The sequence below is a fragment of the Columba livia genome, chromosome 9 (genome assembly GCF_036013475.1).
Source record: "Columba livia isolate bColLiv1 breed racing homer chromosome 9, bColLiv1.pat.W.v2, whole genome shotgun sequence".
Taxonomy (NCBI): Eukaryota; Metazoa; Chordata; class Aves; order Columbiformes; family Columbidae; genus Columba; species Columba livia.
This window is the reverse complement of record NC_088610.1, coordinates 8,898,879-8,921,837: the sequence shown is the minus strand read 5'-3', so window position 1 is coordinate 8,921,837 and position 22,959 is coordinate 8,898,879. Positions and strand designations below refer to the sequence as shown.

The 22,959-nt window shown below is 40.0% G+C and overlaps 1 protein-coding gene across 20 annotated transcripts in view; it reads right to left on the bottom strand.

The window, feature by feature from the left end:
- MCF2L2 (MCF.2 cell line derived transforming sequence-like 2) overlaps nt 1–22,959 on the bottom strand; it is a 163,661-nt gene that overhangs the window by 83,138 nt on the left and 57,564 nt on the right. For all 20 annotated transcript variants that reach the window (XM_065073743.1, XM_021293136.2, XM_065073746.1 and 17 more), the window contains 10 exons: nt 22,475–22,591; nt 19,155–19,304; nt 18,020–18,144; nt 16,349–16,463; nt 15,539–15,658; nt 14,045–14,236; nt 13,057–13,248; nt 12,473–12,650; nt 2,618–2,721; nt 175–263 (listed from right to left, as the gene is read on the bottom strand). In XM_065073743.1, the coding sequence (XP_064929815.1) occupies nt 175–263; nt 2,618–2,721; nt 12,473–12,650; nt 13,057–13,248; nt 14,045–14,236; nt 15,539–15,658; nt 16,349–16,463; nt 18,020–18,144; nt 19,155–19,304; nt 22,475–22,591 (1,382 nt within the window). The remainder of the gene's footprint in view (nt 1–174; nt 264–2,617; nt 2,722–12,472; nt 12,651–13,056; nt 13,249–14,044; nt 14,237–15,538; nt 15,659–16,348; nt 16,464–18,019; nt 18,145–19,154; nt 19,305–22,474; nt 22,592–22,959) is intronic.

Genomic DNA, 22,959 nt, shown 5'->3' with positions numbered 1-22,959 from the left:
GCAAAAGATAAATCTTGCTTGCTTTCCAGCTGATAGACTCTGTATACATGCATGGCTATAAGCATTTCAGTAACTTGATTATATCTAATTATTTATTAATATTAGTGAAGTTGTAGAGACTGTACTGTAAATGCAGTTATTTGCATTCTAGAACAAAAACGTATGCAGCCTTACCTCCTCCTTGTTGACAAGTTCTCATCGCTTTCACTCATCACCAGGACTCTGCTAGATCCTCCTTGACTAGCTTCATGCATCACTTCAATCTGAAAAAAAAGGACACATTACAAGTGAAAATATTAATTGCTGATGCATTTATTTAGAGAACTTTACTCTTTAAAAGAGTAAAACCCCAATCTTACCTTGTCCAGTGATTTCTAGACTAAGTAAAATTATTGAATTCTAGATGAGCAGGTAGTAAATCAAGGATACCTCCTCTATATTTTTCTGCTTCCGTGCTCAATAGTGGCATGAGGGGTGTTCCTGGCTCCAGGCAAAGTCTCTTGTGTTCTTCCACTACAGCAGGTGAATTAACTCCTCATATAGATAATTAGAGGTGTAACAGTCTGTTCCTTAGATTCTGAAATACCTCTTCTGTTTTTTGCCTGAACCCAACCCAAAGACTTCACCTTCTCAGAGTTCTTTGCATAGTGCCATATGGAGAAGTCCAGGGCATCTGTCTTGTGCAAAGGCTGTCCCCAGCTTGAAATGGACTGGGGATTTTTACATAATATTTTGATAAACATTAACCTACTTCCTTGTCCAGTCTTGCAGAGTTGGATCATTTCAAGTGTGCTCCGGGCCAGTTTTAAGCAGGCTTTTCCTCCTTTTGCCTGCAGCTTTAAACGTGGGACTTGGGCTAACTCAAAGGCACTCTCTTCAAATTCAGTAAAACAACTCAGCTGCTGAGTTTGCAGTTAATCCAACCCAATATCTAAACTTCTTGGGCACTTTCATTTTTAAGGGCTGATTCTGGGGAAAAGAGCAGTGGCCTGTCTTGTGTTCTACATAGCTAAATTATTTAGCTGTTTGGTGATGATGATGGAATCAATTCATCAGCTATCTTCACCTGAACTATTATCAGAACAGGTAGAATATAAACAAAAGTTTTATAGCAACAATGGGAAGGAAGGAGAGAGGCCATAATTTGCACTGTAGTATTGGAAAATAGATTTAAGAATGAATGTATGTTTTTGTAAAGCCTGTAGCATGTTGTTGCGTATATCTAACTGTGGGACAAATGCAACTGGTTACCTGCATTACTGATGAGAATACCTCTCATACTACACAACTTCTTTTGTGATGTTATATATATCAAAATAGATTAATTTTATTATTTCCCTCAATACAGTTGGGGCCCTCTCTTTTTTCTTTTCTTGAAACATACCTTAAATTGCATGTTTTAACATTCTAACAATATGCTGACCTAAAGAACTAATAATATAAATCTTAATGCAGGGAAGATGCAAGAAAATTATGACAAAGGGATGTTATTATTTAAAATGTGAGTGGCACTCTGTTTTGATTTTTTGTCATGGTAAATTTGTAAGTGAAGGGGATATTGGCAAAGCTCAAAAACATTTGTACACAGACCATTCAGAATACAACTTCAGTGGTCCTCTGCCTATTGCATTCATAGGTATATTTACATGGTTTAAACCCAAACACTTTCAATAAGAGAAATGAGGCATTCCTTGAATTTGACAGGAAAAATGAAGTCTGGTCTCTGAAAGAGGCTGCTTCAGCTAGCTTGGGCAAATTCAGAGTTTCAGGATGCAGCTGTACTTGAGCTGAGTTAAAAGAATTGCAGATGAATGAAGTTTCTGGATCCTTCTGTTTCCAGTCTTAAAATATGCAAGGAGGGCTAAACAGCTGTCTTGAGAGCTCATGATCAGAGTCTCCACAGCTCAAACAGAAGACTGTGCTATAAGCGCAGGGATCTGAAATGCTGTGGGGCTTGGGAATGGGGAGGAAAGGACAAGGATGTCCAAACAGCCCTGAACAGAATCTTGCTGCAGGAACAGTAATGCAACAACTGGCATCATAGAGACAAAAAAGCAAAATACATTCTCCTGAATGTTATTTGCCCATGCAGCAACAGGTAACAGTAGAGTTTTTCTTTGATTGGTTTTTTTTTAAGTATTAAAATGTCTAGTCTTTCCTCCTTTGTGTAGAAACTACCCTTAGAAAATACTTAAGTGAGGAAAAATGGATAACTTCGTAAAATTCTGATTGTAACACAATTTCAGAGGAGCTGGAATAAGATTCCAGTTTTAGAAACAAAATAGTTCATATCCTGTAAGGAAGGATGGGCACTTTGGATGCACTTTCATGTGTTATTGTTGGACATTCCCTCCATGTTTCCCCTTTCATCCTCTACAAGTGGTTTCTACTTTAGTGTAACTTGGTTTTCCATGTACTTGAGTATAAATCTTTTTTAACGCTGTCATCTGAGTAACTACCAAACTGCAACATGAAGTGTAAAAACAAAATGCTTGCCAGAGAATTGCCTTGTAAATGTTCAATTTTTTAATTCCAAGTATAAATACGTAAATCTGCACTTATATTGTTCTGAGTTCTCTCACAATATGGGATGTCCCCAAAACATAGGTATTCCTACCTTAATTCCACCTTTAGTCTTCTTAATGTTTTTCTTTTTTGATAACTCTACTTCAGAAATGGATTTTGGAGGGCAGGAAATTTCTGTGGACCTCCTGTTGGTAGCTGAAGGAGTCAAAAAGAAAGTAACATTAGGAAAATGGGTGCTAAAAGTTGAAATCCTACTTCCTAATGAAAGCGATGAGCAAAGACCCTGTCATGCCAGCAGTAAGTGAGACCTGGCCTAGAGAACTGAGCTGTGGCTGGAGTGGTAAAGGACCAGCTGGTGCACGGGATGGGTGATGGTGTTTGGTGCTCAGCTCTAGGCTTTGGTTGGGTTTCTGATCTGGTTTGGGTTCCTCCCTGGCCATCATCTCTAGGGTAGCATGGGTGAGTGTCAGCCAGCTGTACCAACAGCTGGGTCATTGTCACTTGCATAGTTTTTCAGCTCAGGTGGTGGTACCTGTGTGGGATCCCAAATAAAGGAAATTTTGGTTCTGGTAGTGGTTTGCTAATGTGGGATTATAATGGATTGTTCCCTGTTAGGTTTCATCACATGAAGAAGTCCCAAAGGAGTAATCATACAGGTGTTCAACAAGTCACCGTGACCATATGTGTAATGACAGTGAATCCAAGGAAATTATTTCAGAATATACTCTGTTGTGTCAGCTTTCTTGGTCCTTGCAGGCTCTGTAAACCACAGCTGACAGCAACTTGTCTAATGCTACTAGAAAATCATCTGTAAGCACTTATATTGAAACTGCTGTCCAAAGCAAGGGTTTAGAATGAACTCTGAGAAGGGGGAATCATATATTTAGCTTGAGTAGAAAATAATCTGTTACAGTTTGTATATTTGTTTTAACTTGGTAATGAGTTCACAGTGCATGTTATGTAAGTACAAGGCAAACAGGGCTCTCCTTAGTTGCTGAATTGATACAGGCAGCCATGCATGTCTTGGTAAAAACAAATATGAATAGCAGGTGAAATGATGAAAGAATCTGGGTCAGGCAACAAAGCACAAAATTGTTGCGATTCTGAGATTAAGTCCCTTTAGGTTTTATGCTGGGAAAAGTATCAAATTAAACAAGAATTTTTCCAAAAATAAAAGGTGGTGTTTTCAAATGCATCTGGTAATACTTTAAGATGTTTTCCTAAGTTTAATGTTTTGCAATGTTGAGAGTCTTGGTGGTCACCTTCTGTGGGTGAAACTGAGAATTGCAATAAAAAAGATGCAGACATCTTTGAATGAAGACATAGTATCAAAAGATTCATGTAGGAGAGGACTTAAGACTTTTTTTTTAAAGAAATACATTAACAAATTTTCAAATGCCTTTGTCATTAAATTCTTCTTTGAATGTAGTAAAAAAAAAAAGGCATACAAAGACCCAAATTATATGCATTTAAAAAGATAATATATCAGTTCCATAGACAATAATAACAAAGTCTAACATTTCTTCCACCCTCTGTCTTTTCAACTGCTTGATCATGCAGCTGGGAAGAGAATTAATTAAAGCAGCTTCTCTCCAGCTCTTTCCTAAATTGTCCTGGTTTTATCCAATGCTGAATGACATGAAGATTTGGCAATGCCCATTTCATGCCTGTTACTTCCTCACAATTAGTCCATATTAGAAAGTTTCTTCAACAGAACAGCAAGGTCTGGCAGCCACCAGCAGCTCTAATCCACCAGCAGAAGATTCTTATGGTTCCCAGGCCTGAGCTGAAATGCAAATGTTGACTCTATTTGGTTCTTCCATCACTCTTTCAGAATATACAGCAGGGGATTTGTCTTGATTTTAAGCACCACTTTCAACAGATGCCTTTTTCCCATCGCAAAGAAAGCTTTCCATAAAGTAGTAATTGTTCTCTCAAAGGTATTGTTATTTCACCCAAAAAAATGGTGTACTGATATTTTGAAACCAAGGGGTGAAAGGAGGGGAAGCAAAATGCAGCAAATATAAGTTATTTGTCGATATTGTCAAAGTGCTTCCTACATTTCTAATCTGTAGGGAGGATGATTTCTGCCATTGGCAAACTGAGAATACCAACCTTTGTCAACTATTCAATAAATTTTTCAACAGGCATTTAATGTTTTTCCCATGAATCCCTGAGTAGATTGGTTACAAGCATCAGCAAGTTCACTCTTTTCCATACTAATGCATCCTGAAGATTCTATTTAGCCTTAAATTTTCACCTGTTGCGCTCTGAATGAGATGCAGGCTGTGATCATACCTATTGCACTGAATAGTGTTCTCTCCTGGAGCTTCTCCCAACTATACCCTATTTATACCTGGAAAAATCAGCATTAGAAGAAAAGAAATAAATCTAAGATTTGATCACAAAAGTCCTGATTCAATTAAAGAAGACAAAGATCTTGTTTCATATTCTTCCCCACACACCAGGCAGCCCTGAATACCTCAGAAATGCTGCCAGTGTCCACTTACAATATCTAAAACTGAGTTCAATCCTTTCCATTGCTCTACAAAGCTAATGCCCAAGTTTTATTTATATGGGATGTGTTATTAAAAGGAATGGAAGCCAAGGAAATAAATAACTTTGGGAAACATGAGAACTTTTGCTGAAGAACAGTTAGCAATACTGAGTTCTTTGGCCTATTAATTAATCAGAAAACTTTCTAGCTTGAAGGGACGGTTGATTCTGGTACGAAAATCATGGCTGAAACCAGTCATCGGAAACATGGAAATCAGTTATGGCTTCGATGTCTGGATCTCAGCTCACAAACCCAGGCAGCTGCAGGTGATCCAGGAAAGAGAGCACTGGGCAGTTTAAATGAAACATGGTGCATCCACGGTGATGGATCACTCTGATCCAGCAAATTGCTCTGTTTACTGGCTTAGTATTGGTTTCATGAATATGACATTTCAGAAAGAGAGAGGCAGACACAAGATAAGGAAACACTCTAATCCAACTGCTTACATTTCAAGGGAGATTGAAACAGTGAACTTTCTCCAACTAATTGACCCAGAAATGAATCGAAAAGAGGAAGCAATCTGTTTGCAGTTGTGCTCCAGAGTGTTTTGAGTTAGTGACTGGCCCATATTCAAAGACTGCTGCATGTGACTATGGTTAAGTAGTTTCAGGAGTCATTTAGAAAGAAACAGCCCACGTACCTACCAATTATTATTGCACTAATTACTGTGAAACTGGAAATATTTTATATGGGAAATTCTTGCATAAAATTCACTACAGGTGGCCATTTCAAGGTCATTACTGTGCTGCTGAGGAAGCTGGAAATTGTAGTGTTTGCCTACTGAAAAAACAAAGGCACAGAAACACAGAAAAACTACAGCTATCTGTAAATAATCTAAGGTCTGCCTGGTTTCAAGGTTGTTTTCATCCTATTGTTTCACAGTACTCCCCTGGAGAAAGAGGAATGAAGATTTCATTTTGAGCTCATTACCATTTTTAACTGGTTGATGCTGCTGTTAAAGCAAATATTGTTAAAGGGCATCATATGCAGAGGTAAACTTATTGCACAGATGCATACAGTAAAGCAGGACTTGGGTCCATCACTTGCATTCAGCTGGGGCACCACTGTGCTTCCCCCATGGGGCTTTAGTAGTGCTTACTAATTTTTTATTAAGAAGTTGCATGATAAATATGGAATTACTGTTTTATTACCTAGCCTAGAGCAAGTGGTAATGTAAGCTGTACTGTCTCTAAAGCTGCTAGGAAAGGGCATAGCCTCCTGTGCTCAATGTTTCCTTGCAGTCGCTCTGCTACTCCAGGACTGAACTGTACTCAGTGAGGACAACTGGCAGTGCTGCTTGTGAGGAAAGGCTGTGGTTTCACCCGTTTGCCCACCCTGCTCCTGCGCGGCAGGGTACAGGCACCACCTCTCCGGAGTTCATCTCTCCGGGGGGCTCCATCGCACAAAGAGGCACAAACAGAACTGTGTGCAGCTCCCAGATGCTCAGACACAGCCAGATTAGCGCATCTGGGTGACTGGCCTCAAGTTTGCTCCTGCTGGAGTAAATGTAACTCATGGGCTAGCAAGAGAGATGACTCTGTAGTCAAGGGCTATGTCACACACCCAGCACTTGCAAGACATTCAAAGTCCCCCGAGTAAGTATCATACCATGCTTTACGTTCAGCGCATGTGAATTTCCCAGCCACACGCTTCCTCATCTGCTCTGTGGGAGAGTTTGTGGATTTTCACTAACCACCTACAGCAGAATCAAAGCCCTTTGGCAAGAACAGGCATGGGAATTACTAGCTGCCTAAACTGCTTATTGGGGCTTGCAGATCATGCTGTCCCACAGGAACGTGACTTTGAAGATAATTAATTACTTAATAGTGGTTTTGAATGCTGACGATGACAAAACAGCATGCTTAGGCAGCGGAAGAAATACCAGAGCATCTAAGGTTTAGCATTCAATGGTTTAATACAGAAAGTCTTTTCCATCCTCAGGCAAGATAATCAACACTTTTGTGCTCTAGCAAAATTGTTGTCAAGCCCCCAGAGAATCTGCCCATATAAGAAGCATAGAACGAGGCCCCTGTATGTGGAATATTATTCTGCAAGGAGACACACTACTTGGTTTCCTCAGACTTGCCCAAGTGTGGTAGCAGCCCTACAGCTGCAAAATTAAAAGCATCTTCTCCTTCTCTCTACTTATATCTTGAACCATAGAAACTGGTGGTTTCTCAAAACCATTAATGAAAATCAAATGCACCATCTTTTCTGTGTCATCTAGTCTCTCTGCAGCCTCGCTTTTCCTGCACACATCCCCAGATTCTTACAAGACATTCTTCTTTTATCCTCTATCCAGATGTTATTAGTTAGTGAATGTTACGCATTAGTGACTATGAGGAATGCTGGAATGGATCCACATTTAACTGAGATGGAATCAGTTTCAATTTTATTATTTAAAGAACTGAAAAGGCTCCAGCTGTGTTCCCCCATATGAATTTCATGTTCTAAGTTGGCCTTCTGAGATGCTTGTAGGGGGAGTCATGGATTTTGAGTGTGCAATGTGCTGTTAAACATTATTTGCTTAATGAGCTCAGAGAAATTTTGAGATCTCTGCTCCTGTATTTCACATCCATGTTGCACACAAAGAAATCCCTGGGTGAATATTCTATAGCATTCAGAAGACAGGAGATGCCAGAAGCAAAGCTACGTGTGCAACCCTAACTTTGCTTCTTTCCTGCTAAGGCATCTTGGCCCACCCCCGTGAAGAATCCTTGCCTCATTCAGCACATGGTATCAAAACTGCTTAATTATTGAGCAGCTATTCACTATTTTGGTTCATCTGTACTTCTTAGTGACACACAGAACCTTACTGTCCATACACTATTCCAATCCCTGCTCTGAAAATAATTGTCTTTTTTTCTAATAGTAATTTTTTACAATTCAAGTGCCTCATAAATATTTACTGAGCTGTTTTCACAACACTTCTCAGAGGTTAACAGGCTCTTATCAACCACACTGAGATCTCCAAGTTCCATAGATAAAGATCTAAAGAGAATACACTTCTTTGGGAGAGTAACTTGACATTTTTAGAAGCGAATTTTCAGGTTACTGTGTATAATATGCCACTTCACATGTTCAAGAGCACATGTCCTGCCTGGCAATTCTGATTTCAGTCTTTCACTGTTTTTTTCAGTGCAGATTACTTTATGTAGTTGCCCAAGTGGCAGTTGTCAGTTCCCTCCTTTCTTCTCACTAGTTAAGTGGCCATAAGTACTGAGGGGAAGTGAGTCCCAAGCCCTGCAGTGCTGGGCAAAGAGGAGACAAGAAAGGGAGATGGTCACAGCCCTGCAATAAGGGCTTAGGCTGCTGCAGGATCGCACTGTAAGGAAACAGTGCCGGGGATAAGAAACATATTTCATCTCTGAGTCCCAAAGATTTTTGCTGACGACAAAGGAAATGAGACTATAGGAGCCAAAATATAGCAAGTTCATACATAATGAACCTGTATGAGCTGAGTTTGTTTTCTTTTATCCAAGTCCTTATAATTCTGCCAAATCTGGACAGTTTAGGAAGCGACAAAACTATTCTGTACTGTCACGTTCCAGCTCTCACCACCAAGGTAACTAAAGACAATTTTCCTAGCCTTGTTCACTGGGATTGCCAAACCATTTTGTACTGAAGTTTTCCAAGAAAGTGTCAGGCTGAAGAAGACAGCCTTTGAGGAAGTTTCATGTCAAAGAGTTAGAGTTTGGGAGAATTACAAGCAAATTAAAGCAGAGAAATGCCAACTACAGCTATCCCTAATAGCTTATATTATCCTTTGCAGCTCTGTGGCTTATCCCACTATGCTTGACAGCCCATAGGGAATACCAGCCTGTGTGGTTTGACTTTGTGGTTTCACTCCAGCTAAGGAGTTCTGTACAGAAACATGGTTCACAAATACGTAGTAAAATAATCAAAAACGATGCCCTCAGAAGTGAACTAGAGCAAGGAAATTTCTCCAAGTGCCACTTCTTTCCTCCTGACACATAGAGGGACAAGTTCAGCCATTAGCAGTATTCAAGCAGCTTCCATTGGGCGTGAATGGAGTTCTCCTTGAAATAAGGTGTCATATATATTACTTATGTATTTTTAAGGCCTTTATTATAAAAGGGTCAGCAGAGGGTTTTCTGCCTTTTCTGGGTTGATCTTTGAATGATATTTAAGCAGATTCCCACAGCCAGAATGTGCACCAAGTCCAGCTGGCATGGACTTTAGAGCATCATGATAATTCCAGTACCAATATTTCGATGTTGAACAGGCCTGTCCCTGGGGAATTTACAAGTTCATTTGCGAAACCAAAAGCTTCAAGCCAAAATGGGATGAATTTAAAATTTTGCTTCAGAATTTCCAGAGCCACAGAAAAGCATTGGTGAGGGTGACTTCACAGCACAGCTCTGAGCTGCTCTTCTGGCTCTTCACTAAGCTAAGATTTTGCCAAGAGTCACCAGAGACCGTAAGGACATAGACACAAGAAACTATCACAGCCAGTTCCCTGATAGAAATCTGTTGTTTCTGTCATACACAGTATCAGCTCTACCTGTATGTGTGTGTCCATGTAAAATGAAGAGTCTCAGTTACAATAATGGAGTATTTCATGCCTGGGCCTTTGCCTCTGTGAAGATTTTTCCATTAGCGCCCTGAACTGGATTGAATTTTCCCTTCCACTCCTTGTTAGGGAAATGGAAAGTCAGCAAGTAAAAACAAAACACAACAAAATCTATTCTAGAATGAACGTAACTTTTCTTCCTGTCACAGCCAGCCATTGCAATGCTGCCATGGTATTGTTACATCTGCTGCCTGGGGACAAAAGCCTTTCTTTCTGTTCTTCTATTTCTGTTTACTACATTTTATTGCCTTTGCCTGCCTTTGTATTTACACAGCCTAGGAACATGGTATTTTCCTGTTGCATATGCTATTTTGCAAGCTTTTGGAAATATTCAGGTATGTCCTGGGTAACAAATAACAGTGAGTTACAATATCTGTTTCAAGAAGGTGCTCTTAGCCTCTAGTTTTTCCAAGACGGCACTCAATAAATTCTCCCCATAAATAAATGCTGACTCTGCATTGATCCTGTGAATGTGAAGAAAAGGCACAGAGGAATGTCCTAAAGAGGGTAGCTTCAAGAAGAACAGAATTTCACAGCCTCATTTTCAAGGCTTGGAATAGGACTCAGTGTCCCCGTTTCTATTCTCAACCACGTTTCAGACTCAGACTGTGAAGCCCCTTGGTGAATCACTCAGTTTATTTGTGCTTCGGCTTGTTTTTTTCTGAAAAAGAGGTTGACATACTTAGCAGTACTTGCTAAGTGCCTGAGCATTCTGAGGGAAAGGGCACTCAGGAAATTCAAAATATAATTCTTTATAGTGGACAACTGGATAATACCCAAAGGGTGACATTATGCATTATATGTAAATATACATCAGTTAAAATAACTGGGTTTGAGTCCCAGGATAAGCTGTAGATAGCCAGGGACTCCTGTTTCTTTGTACAGAGGTACTCTAGGTCAATCGTCTTTAGGCACAAAGAATCTGAATGAGATGCTATGGTCTACTTATCAATGTCTGAACAGGGCTGGGTCACACTTTGCATCTCCTCAGAGAACTCAAGTAATGTTTTAAAATAAATTTCATCTACCTGTTAATTTGCAACAGGACATCAGAGGCTAATCCTTGTCACACAGTTATCCTGTGTGATATAACACTGAACTGCAGTGCAAGGGTGAGAGCAATGGAACATCTCATGATTTTCAGTGAAAGAGCTGACAGGATTGGATTGGTGGCATGAACAAGAATGGAAACTTAGAGCATCGTCATTTATATACTACTGACTATTTTTTAAAGTTAAATTTTGAAAAATCTGCAAATGCTCTAAAAATTACAAGAAAGAAGTTCAAGAAACCCAGACACAGAGACTGCATGCATGAACTGAAATGCAAGACTAGCTTTTAGCCTGAAGATGCAGTTTCACAGTAGGTGAAAGCCACTCAGAAACTGTGCTACTACCAACAAGGACTAACGAGCTCTGACCCGACCTCACAGCCTTATTTCTCTGCAACTTCCTTTGCTTCAGCACTAGTGGCCATGCAGTGAACAATGTGATCAACTTGGAAGTTAGTGCTGATCACCTCTGAGCAGGTGATCAGGCTATGCCACCTCCAGAGCTCCTTATATTTTTCTAACTCATGCAATGGAAAATTAACTACTACGTTTTTGCAGTCAGTTCACTGAGTTTTCAAGGTAAATCACAACTCGTACAGCTGACTGACTGCTGACAACAGTGCAAGAGGGGAACACATTGCTGGAGGATGTATGGGTAGCAGAGCAGGACCTCTTCAAAGGCACTGTGGTCTCAGCTTGCCTTAAGCCAATAATGAAGCTGAAACTCGAGGTAGCAACTATATGTTAAGAACACAGATGGCATGGTTTTTTGGGGAAAAAAAAGCACAGATGTCAGATTGTGCATGGTAACTGGAAGAAGATGATCTTCCTTGGCAAGAAAAGATGAGTGTTGTGGAGCAGAGAAGAACAGGGACATTTGTGTGACCTCGCGATAGTATGTCTAGAAATCAAAATGGTCAGGCTACTGCCCATGCTAATCTTCCTGTTTAGAAAGCAAAGTTCATTGCATACTCCTCATACAAATCAGTTTTTTCAAGGCTTTTTGCAAAAGGTTCCCCTTTTAAAAAGCCCTAAGATTCCATTTTTTACGCTCTTATAACCATTTCTGCCGAAAAGGGACAACCCCTTCTTGCTACCAAGTACAGGGCAGCTGCTCTCCAACATTAGCTTCCCCCATGCTCTTTTTGCAGAAAATAGCTAACTTGGTTAAAGGCACGTGCTCACCTCAAATCAGGAACTTTTAGTAAATTCCAAACAAAAGCAAGGTTCCACTTTTATAATTTGTAGAGGATGACACTAGCAAGTGAATGAAGTTATGTAGACGGAAAAACCAAAAATTGCACAAATGAGTCAGAGTCGCTAATGAGCCCTTCACCTTTGCAAGTATCTGACTGAAACTTGAGGAATTGCGATCCTTTAAAGGCAAATATTCACATTACAGTATATGCAGTGTAAGAGAGGTTCTCCTGCTTACTTTGCATACTTGCAGTGACTAGCCTGGCTTGGGTTTTCAAGAATTAGCAATATCTGTACTGGCAAATATGTACTGGCAAACAGTACATAAATGTACACTGTAAATTAGACCTAGGAAGAGAAGTCTGATTCCTTTTTTTTATTCACCCTTGTTTGTATGTTTGCACTGAGAGACATTTCATGTTCATTTTTAACAGCTGAGCCTGCAAGGCTGACACTGAACATCAAATTCATTCTGTTAACAAAAATTATACATGCCCACATGGACTAAACATTGGCATGTATTTGAAAGCAGCTGTGTATGGCCTACCTACTCCTGCCGGCCTGGTAATCTTTGGTGATGCTCGCTTTGGAGAAGATTCAGGATGTGGGGCAACAGGTTGTACTGGCCGGGTCTGTTTGGCTGCCAGCTTCTTCAGACTTACTTGCCTCTTGTCAAACATTTCTTGTACATCTTCTAGTTTTTGTAGAATTCTTTGGGCATTGGCCTAGGCAAAGAAAAGGTAAACAACAGATGGTTGTTGGTGCTGGACTGAGCAAGTTAAGAAAGGGATTATGTTACCCAGACTCAGATTAGAACTAAATATCATACTATGCTGCAATTTAATGCAGCCCAGCCCATGCACTCGGCACAGATCTCAGTTTCACTGGGTAGGACATGGTGACTCATGCACTCTTCCGTGCACTACTCTGGAGATAATCTCATATATCTTCCACAACTACTCATCTGAGTAAAACTTACCACCCTCAAGTGCTCACCTCCGTGCCCTTTTGGTGTGGGGAAAGAGGCATATTTGAGCAGAATCAAATATATAGCCCAGCACACTCTCATGCAGCAGGCAATTGGTAATTTTGGACTTCTAAGTGAGTGCATGCATATCTGAGGGGTTTTACCTTTATTTCAGGGGTGAGGATCAAGTCAAACTGATTGTAGAACTCTTTCGGGTTAGAGAGCTGGTGCTCCTTAGCTGTCACCAGGAACTTCTCAATTTCAACAAGCGCAGTTTCAGCTCCCTCTTGTGACTGGCACTTGTCCACTGCTTGGGAAGCCAAGAGGTAGATTCCAGCTTCGCACCACTGGCTTGCCTTTAAAGAAAAATGGGGCAAGAAGGACTCCATCATTACAGACAGGCCATGCTGTGAAGTGTTGCTTCTACTCTGTGAAACACAGATTTGACCTAACATGCCACGAAAGGGAATGAATGTCACTTCATAGCACCCAGCAGTTCCAGGCGACAAGTCACCCCATCTAGATGTGTAGAACAACAGCAAGTTCAGTTCAGGTTTCATGGGCTAGATAGCTCAGAAACATGTAAAATAATAATATTCTGAGCAAAGAGGAGAAGTGCTACTGTGGTTGCTGCAAATCGAGTCTGTCAGCTCTACTGTCCCATTTTGATGTTCAATCACATGTTTATCCAAAACCAAAAACGAATATTTGAACTGTATCAAGACTCCCAGTTAAAAATACTCCAAAGCAGGTTTTTACTGTAAAATAATGGTAATTCCTGTTTCAGATGAGGCTGCAAGGCTGACACATGCCAACATTCTGAAAGCATTTAGCTTGCTGTGCTAGCTAGAGAAAGTGAAAACAACTGAACAAGCAGTAAACTGTTCATTTTTAAGCACAGGAATACATTTGGTTCTCCTTTCAAATTCAGGCCTAGATCAATTTTTTCTTAGTTTTATTGCCTATTTTTCATCATTTTAAGACCGTAATTATGGGAAGCTACAGCTCCAATTTTTATAGTAACAGTTTCCGAATTAAATGGAGAAACAAGAAATAAATACTTTTTCTCTTCATCCAAATTACCTTAGCTTATAAAAACATTCATTTTCAGCAGAACCTTACCAGGGCTGTTATCTGAGAAGGTTTACTCACCTTATCTAACTGCTTATGCAGCTCAAGAGACTTTCCCAAAATATCGTACTTTTTCTTGGTCTCATTGGTAAAGTCATCACAAATACGCCTGAGTTCAACACACTTTGGTCTAATGGAGTCAACTGCATAATGGTTGTTTTGGATGAGCTGTTCTCCATGGAGAGCTAGAGACTGGGCTTTCTCCAAAGGTTCCTGTGAAGTTAAGGAGAAAAAAATCCAATGTTAGATCTTAAAATGATGTGCATAATAAAGACAATTAATCTCTGTAATCCCTGCTGTAGCCTGGAAGTAAAAGTTTGGGGTATCAATCTAGCTAATGTGTCGTACTTTATATTTACATTGAAGACCAGCTTTGCTGTCAGTGAGTATATTGAAACACAAGAGGTTCCCTCTGAACTCCAGGAAACAGTTTTTTACTGTGAGGGTGACCAAGCACTGAACAGTTTGCCCAGAGAGCTTGTAGAGTCTCCCTCCTTGATGATATTAAAAAGTCATCTGGACAAGCTGCCCTAATGGGCAACCTGCTGCAGGTGGCCCTGCTTGAGTAGGAGCATTGAAGAAGACAATCTCCAGAGACTCCTCCCGGCCTTTATCATTCTGTGGTAACTGTGATTCTGCAAGTCTATGCTGCCTTCTTTCTCACATACAGGGGACATTAAACACAAGCTTTTTTTCCTTGCAAAGTTCCCAATAATAAAAAATACCTATATTTTTTCACTCACTAATTGCCAGATTTATCATGCTTTAGTTTATTTTTTATTCCAGCATACATTTTGGAAAACTCTTCAGATCATACTGAGTAGAATTCATAATCTTAGTCACAGAAGGCTGAAATTAGAGGTGGCTAACAGGAATAGAGCAAACCTCAGTACCTTATGGGATGTGGACGATGGAAGGAAAATGCATGTTACTATAACTTTTATTCCTTTAGGCTTCTGCAGAACAACTGATCAAAAGATCACAATATTTTCCAATCTTAATCCTATTCTTAAGAAAGGTCAGCTTTTCCATTTGTTCACATGCATCATCCTCTGACTCAACTTACTCATTTGTTCAATGCTTTCTGATAATACTAAATATGACTATATCACAGCTGACCAGCTGATGGAATTACAAAGTGTAAATGTCTGGAAAAGAAAGGTGTTTACTGGAAAGTATGGGTGTTCCTCAAACTGCTATGAGTGTAAATAGAATGGTCTTAAAAGGTATCCAGCCAAGGCAACCTGTTAAGTATTCTGAGCTTCTCAGATTCCAAGGATGGACCTGGCCTTTCCTGGTCTGAAATACCAATTTTTTAACTGGGTTCTAGCATTTCAAGTAACAAAATAGAACTACTGGGTCTGAACCACACTGGCTTCTGATAATTAGGGTATGAGTTTTGCAACTTAAAATCATGACTTATGAGAAGAGAATACATCTGATGTAAGGACAGTGACAGAGAAGTGTCTAGAAGATCATGTCTATAACTGCTACAGTACTATATTGAGTGCAAACCTGTCCTTTCTCTTCCAGTAGTTTCTGTTCCCTTAGGAGGTGTTCCACTCGAGTCACACTGTCTCCAATGTCAGCAAAACCTGCTTGCGCTTCAATGAGATTATCCAATGTCAGTTTTACCTGAAAAGAAACAACAACATAAAACAAAACAACGGCAACAACAACAAAAACACACACATCACCACCACGCACCACCCAAAATGCCATCACAAGATACTAAAAAAATTATAACAAACCTGTGGCCTCTAAACATTCACCTACATCTTTTAGAAGAGTCTGCATCTCAAGATAAGTCTTTCAGATCATTCCAAAATGGAAAAGCCAAGGAATAAGGCAACAATCAACTATTCTTCAAAGAGCTGCCCCGCTTCTCACTATTTATTCAGGCACACACGGTATTAAAGACCTATAACTCCAGAGTCTATATTATTCCAGAATGTATGTTACTCCAGCCTGTGGGCTGACATTTGGGCTTTCTGAACTGTATTCCATTGACTCTGGCGGGATTAGTAACTTACCATCCCAGAGGTGACATTTGGTAACATCAAACATAAATGCAAATTGTTTATTAAGAAGTTGGTGTTTCATATTTCGACCTAACACACTGGAACTTTCCTCAATGTGCCTTATTAAAATGTTGTAAGATATCTGATAGCTGTCAAGAATTGATTTTTTTTATATCTATTTCCTATTTCATAATGAAGGGCTTCTCTCTCAACCTCCTTTTTGGATTGCCAGTATACTCTAAGTATAGGTAAAATTTGACTTTATTTACCAGAGAAGGCTAGACAGAATGAACAAATGAAATACCTCTCTAAAATCATATTCAAAGTGTCGAAGCTGCAGACATTGTTCTAGTTTCAGGTGATGCTTGGTCCAAAATTGATCAAAAGCCTTTTCTGTTTCATCCAACTGAGCCAACAACCTGTTAAGAAAGTAGAACAAAAAGATCTAGTTCATTTTTTTCAAGTTACACCAACTAGATGGCAGAAAGCAGAGTAGGGAGACGGTTGGGAGCCTACACGTGTGTACAAAAGCTCTGTGTCAGCTTTCTCTTAAGCAAAAGAGAATTAAATTTGCAGTGGTAGAGGCTGGAGTGCAGCTGATGGGTGACAACAATGTGGATCCACTGTGGCAGTTGCAGTCCTGCCTCCTGACCTGCAACAGGGACACAGAGCTATTCCATGCGCTGGCACCAAAGGCAGCTCTCTCACAAGCTTCCACCCAGTTCTTCAAAGATAATTCACCCCAAGCTAATGCAGATTGAATATGATGCACTTATTATTTTAAAGAATGTTTAATGCAGAACTCTACAACTTGTTCATTTTCTTCAACCATCAGAAACAGGCACAAACTGAATCATTTTTCCCAGTCCATTAAAAACAATAGATTAGAAGCTCATAATGCCTCCCATGGACACTGTTTCACTTTGCGTAAATGATGAAACACTTATTCACAAATAAATTAGTATCAAGGTGTCGTACATCTTGAGTAGAAGGTCTGGCACCGGACTAGTGAGTCATCCTCACACTCTCTCAATGATCTATTACTTATACTAAGAAGTAGAACATTTTAAACAGAAAAAGATGAAAATGAAGTGGTCTCTGAATATCCGATATTTCAATAGATGGGCACTCTTTGGGCAGGCAGGGGACCAGGCCTGATCTTCTATAAGCACAGTGAGTGCTAGAATCGTCAAGCTATTGTGACAAATACCAATAACTCTCTCCTAATAGTCCTAATAAACTAAGTTATTTCTTCAATGTGTCCCTGAAAAATGTGTTTTTAATCAAAGCTAGTTGTTGAATTCAAGATGAATTCGCAAATTCCTGTGGTATGACCATTTAAAGGATTTTAAAGTATTCAGTGAAAAATCCCAGCCCAGCTTTACTTTTGGCAGCTTTGTTCCCCGTGAATGCAGACACGCTGGAGCACTAGCATGACATTTCTCTTTTCCACTGCATCGCATGGCACAGCAGAAACTTCTACATGGTAAAGAAAAGCTTTATGGTAATACCTAGCATTATAGGAAGGAACAGGGGTTTCTCTCTCTCTGCAGCTGTGAAGGGGTATGTTGCAGAGTATCATCTTCATCTGTGCCTCCCCCAGTGTTTCCACAGACATGCACAACCATGTACCCTCTCATCTCACATGGATTCAGACGCCACTTTCTAACCAGGCATAGAAGTCTGGAGGATGCATATGTGATGGGGAAAGTAAGTCCCACGTTAAATCTTCAGCCAGGTAGTTAGCGGTGCAAACAAAAATCACCAAGAAATTCAGGACTTGTTTGAACCTGCACTGATAGTTTAATCAAGTAGCTTCCTCAAAGCTATTCCCTTTGCCAAGTTACCTGTCCAACAAATTCTGAATAGCTGAACCAGTGGGAATCCATAGTCTGCATATTTAAATCATTAAATTACCCTTGTATTTCTTAGGAATAAATTAGCAACTTACACAAGGTTGTATAGCTTCACTGACCTTTCTACTGTTGCCACATTTTCCAGTTCATCTGGACTGAGTTTGCTGTTGGCACTTCGGGTGACTGGCTCCCTAATGCATGTCAGTAGGGTGGCCCCCTGCTTCACAGCCAGTTTCAACTCATCCTGAGGGGGAAAAAGAAAAGCCAAACAAATTTTATGTACTTATTCTAACAACACTCACATCTCTTAGATGGACAACATAGTAATGCTAAAGGGGGATTCTTTCATAGGTATCAAATACTTGGAACAAACCAGAAATGCTTACCAAAGATGATATGTCTTCCTAGAAATGCAGACACTAAATCTATTCACTTTGAATATAGATATATTTCTGAGAAAAGCATGTAACTTCTGAGCAGATTGTATTTCTGACTGGGCAACTTGCAGAATAAAGTATTCTACCACAAACTGAATGTGCCACAGATCGTTCAGTGAGCAATTCATTTCCTTAAGAAACGTTGTGACACACTGAGCCACAGTACTGTCAGCTACCAAGGAGTCATCCACCGAAGAATGTATCTTCCCAGCTTGAAAGATGAGCAATGAAAATGACAATGAGGCTCAAACATTAACATGTCAGCTGAGGAATCCCCACATCACTGCACACTTCTTGCATAGAACTTGTTCTTGTATTAATATAGCTTAAGTAGTATTTTTATCTCTTGCATTTAACCTAAGGTGTTTGTTGACAGCAGTAATGTTTTCTTCTGAGCCTTAGTCTACAAAGTTAAACTTGCCCCAACCTTTTTTTTTTAAAACAAAACAAAACAAAACAACACCCATCATCTAGCTAGATCATTCTGTCTATTCCTGGATTATCCTCACAGATGTTCTCTACATCTGCTCCGCTGTGAGTTCATCCTTTCTGATAAACTCTTCATTGGGAGCCCATGCTAGTCCAGATGTGATCCCATCACACCCTCTCATGTATCAGAAGCGACTTTTCCCTGTTTTATCATTCCTGAAGCTGTAAAAAGTCCTTTTTCATAGTTGAATCAAATAAACCTCCTGAAGTCAGTTTTCTCTCCTCTTCAGCAGTTTCCAGACAATCGACTCCCAAGTGATGGCACTAAACTTTGTTAAATCAAAAATCATGTATCACACTGCTGGAGCTGTCGTGAGACAACATTCACCTTCAGCTTGCTGTGGTGGTCAATGTGTGCGGAGAGAAGCTCCTCTGTGCACTGCACATCGTTGGGAAGTTCAGTCTCTGCTAGGTCTGTTCCAAAGGTCTGTAGCATCTGTGCTGTTGTTTTTACTGTCATTGCAAAGTTTTCTATAGCCTGGAAAAAGCAAGAGCATAAAGTCACAGACTGGTTATTTAGCCATAACCCTTTAACAATGCTTACTCCGTCAGGCACGCTGTGCTGCAAGTATTACATGCCTGTAAAACTGTCCATGGGGCCCTTTTTTGGGTGAATATGCCAAAAGTTACAAATTAAATCCTGTGTCACAAATGATCTTTCCACAGGCCTCCAAGTATTGTCATCTCCATTAACCAGCCGGGGAACTCCCAGAGCTTAACAGACATAATGAAACCACAGAGTATGCCAGCTTCAAAGCCAGGAGTGGAACTTCAGATCCTATGTCTATGCTTGCTGGGAAATTCTGCTGTGTTTAAAATTTTAATTAAGGCTTTATTTAAGTTGAAGAGACTCCAAAAGTATATACGGCAAAACCTTTTTATACTTATATTTATACAGCCGTTGTTCACTCAGCAGCAATCTGTCTTCCCTCCGACTTCTGAAAATGTGCATCTCCATCCTGCCTATCTGTACTCAATGCATTCGAGTCACTCCCTCCTATCTGTTCATATTAGTACACAAATACAAGAACAGCTTGCTGCAAATACAGTTAAAACACCTAAATTCATTGGACTGCTGCTCTTTCTTTTTCACTTGTGTGCACCAACACTAATCTTGTCAGAAATCTGTGGTTTTACTGAAGGAAATGTGAGGAAGGCTTGAAAAGAGTGCTGCCTTTTCAGAGTAGAATATATTGTTCAGACTTGTGAGATATGATTAAGACCTTTGTATTAGTAGCAAGTAACGGCATGAGATGTTTTTCATGATCATGCCCCAATTACTTGAAGGACTCTATTGTCCCATATAGCTCTTCATTCTTTACACTTTTAGATCTAAACCACCCAATGGTTTGAGTCAGTCAATAGCATTAAGGATGCTCTTACACCCAGTCAAACACTACAGAGTTGTTGCAAGTCATATTCCCTTCTCCAGCAATGATGGGAATTCCTCATTTGCAACCATGACAGTTAAAATTATGCTGTGTGCCCAGTGAAAAACAAACGGGAGGTAGATCATCATTGAAAAGGTGGAGAGGGAAATTACGTTGCACATACATGACTCAAAACTTCCCCAGATGAGGCAATGCTAGCAGGGTTCATAGTCTTCTTCCCTGTTTTCCCAAAAATTCATGCCTGCTTTAAATAAGCAATACAGACCCACATGTGCTCTGGCTTAGTGCTTAGCAGCTGTAGCCTGCTGTTCTCAGCACTGAAACTACTGGATTATGGTTGGCTGAATGTCACACTTCTAACTGCAACACAGCCAGAGCCATCCACGACCAAAGCCCGCTTACTAAAAGCCAAAATTGTACTCTGTGGGCAAGGAAACTCATGGGCTCCTAGCCATTCAAGAAAGCAGAAAGAATGAAAAATGCAGTGGGGTTGCTGTGTCACTATAATTTAGCAAGAGTTTAAAGCCGTTTCAGGAAAAAAAGCACTGTCAGGATATGATATGAGAACACTAAGAGAAGCAGCAAAGGGGATGAAGACAAGCAGCTCAGCCAGACTGAATCAGGCTGGTTCAGGGTGCCGGGGAGGCTGACACATCCCTGATGACAATGTCTTATCCAGCAGAGTTTCCTTGGCCAACTGCACCATGTACCATGAGGTTGTCAGTGTTTCACTTAATATCATGCTTGCCCCCACCCTCTCCTGTCCGTATGAGTAATAAATTGTTTCATATATCTGAGTTATATCTGTGGGGTTTTTTTTCAAGTCTCTGTGCTTAGTGAAAGTTTTTCAAACAAGTTTAGCCAAAAGATCTGGGGATTACATAGCCGCACTCACCTCAAATCTTGGCTCACTTTTATTTGCATATTTTACTAAATTATATATTCATGCTTTATGTAAACGCCTGTCATTAATAAACATTACAGACTTTCTTGTGCCTCTTTTTACTCGTTGTTTCGAATTTAGCTGTTTGAAAGCTCATATAAATGATTCCTTGAGACTCACTCATTCTGCAAAGACAGTCTAATATTTTTGATACTTTTAACATATAAGCCTGTTCACCTTTCTCAATCCTAACCTGACTGTATTCAACACAGCTATAAATGTATCAAACCTGAGCTAGAGGAAATTCAGAGTCTCTATTTGCATATTTAGAAGCCTGAAATATTTGATGTTTCTCAAGGAGGGTAAAATTTAATTTTATATGGACAGTAAAGCACAGAAAATCGTGGCAAAAAAGTGACAAAAGTGATGTGACTTAACAAAGCTACCTCAGGAGAAGCTCTTAGACCTAACTTGCAGGTCAGCAACAACAGACTCAAACCCAAGGCCGCTCAGAACACTGCAAAACATTCGTGTTACTTTGATGTGAGCTCTAACATGCCAGTCTTGCAAGTAGACACACAAAGATGGATGCAAACAATGCATACGATCTCTGGGAAATTAATTCATTTTCCACGATCAGGACCCAGCTTTGCCTGGTTTTGCTTAGATAAGGTGAGACAATATCTTGGCTGATGAAGTGTCAGAGTTTGGGGTCTGTTTTTTGTAAGCGGTCACCTTTTCTAGGCGCCATAGTGAATTGTTTACATTGTTTTGAAGCATCCACTGATGCATTAATGGACCCCAAAAGGGAACAAACAATCAAACCTGTAACAAATTTCCTCAAAGGCAACAGAATAAAAAGTCTTTCTGCCTTCCTACAATTAACTATTCTTTGGTTACTCAAAATAAGCCCCAGCTGGAATGAATGTTTACATAGCACAGAAATTAAAACAAAGGAAAACAAAATCTATCATCTTGAGTATTTTTCTTCACTTAAAAACATGGACATGATCAATCATTAAAGTGAGAATCTTGACTTTTGTTTCAGTAAAGTGCTAAAGCATATGTTCAACTTCAACCATGAGCTGAAGGCCTATGAATCTTATCAATTATTCAAAAGCTGGGAAAGTGCCAAAGGGCCTTGCTGAGTAATAATACTGTTCGGCCCTAGTCCAGGTCAAGAGTGGGATACAGATTGCTACTTCTATTACAAACTTTAATGGAATTTTCCTTTCTCTGTTTGAGTAATGGATTTCCTCTTTCCAGGAACCTCTAGCAGAATCTGTGGGTTGAAATAGAACTGGAGAGTTACTACTTAATTTGTCATCTGGATAACTTGGGGTACAGACGTGTAAGAACACCACCAACACTCACCGTTCGGTGATGTATCCACTGACTGTGCCCATACTCCAGGGTTCCTCCCAGCTCCCGCGTCAGCTGACTTTTGTCAATATAGCCATGCAGATCAGAGACAGAATTTAACATGATGATCTGAAATGAATCCAAACACACCGGACTGAGAGAAATAACAAGCCCTTTCCATCATTGTTCCTAGGATCTGGGTGTGCCTTAAACATATATGATGAAACTGCAGTTCCACCAGAGGCAGTAAGTTCTCATTACGCATTTGTTCAAGCAATTTCCATTAGATTTTGCCTTCTCAACATGTACATGGCCATTCTTGAACTAATCATCATTTCACATCATCTTGCTCCTTGCTAGGCTGAGGGTGCAGTTGTTTCGTACATGCATCAAGAGCAAAAGTATGGTATTTATAATGTTCACACAAACTTCCGTCACATAATTGCTATATTTTCTAGATTGTTGTTATTTACACGGAAATAGAGGAGTAGGCATGT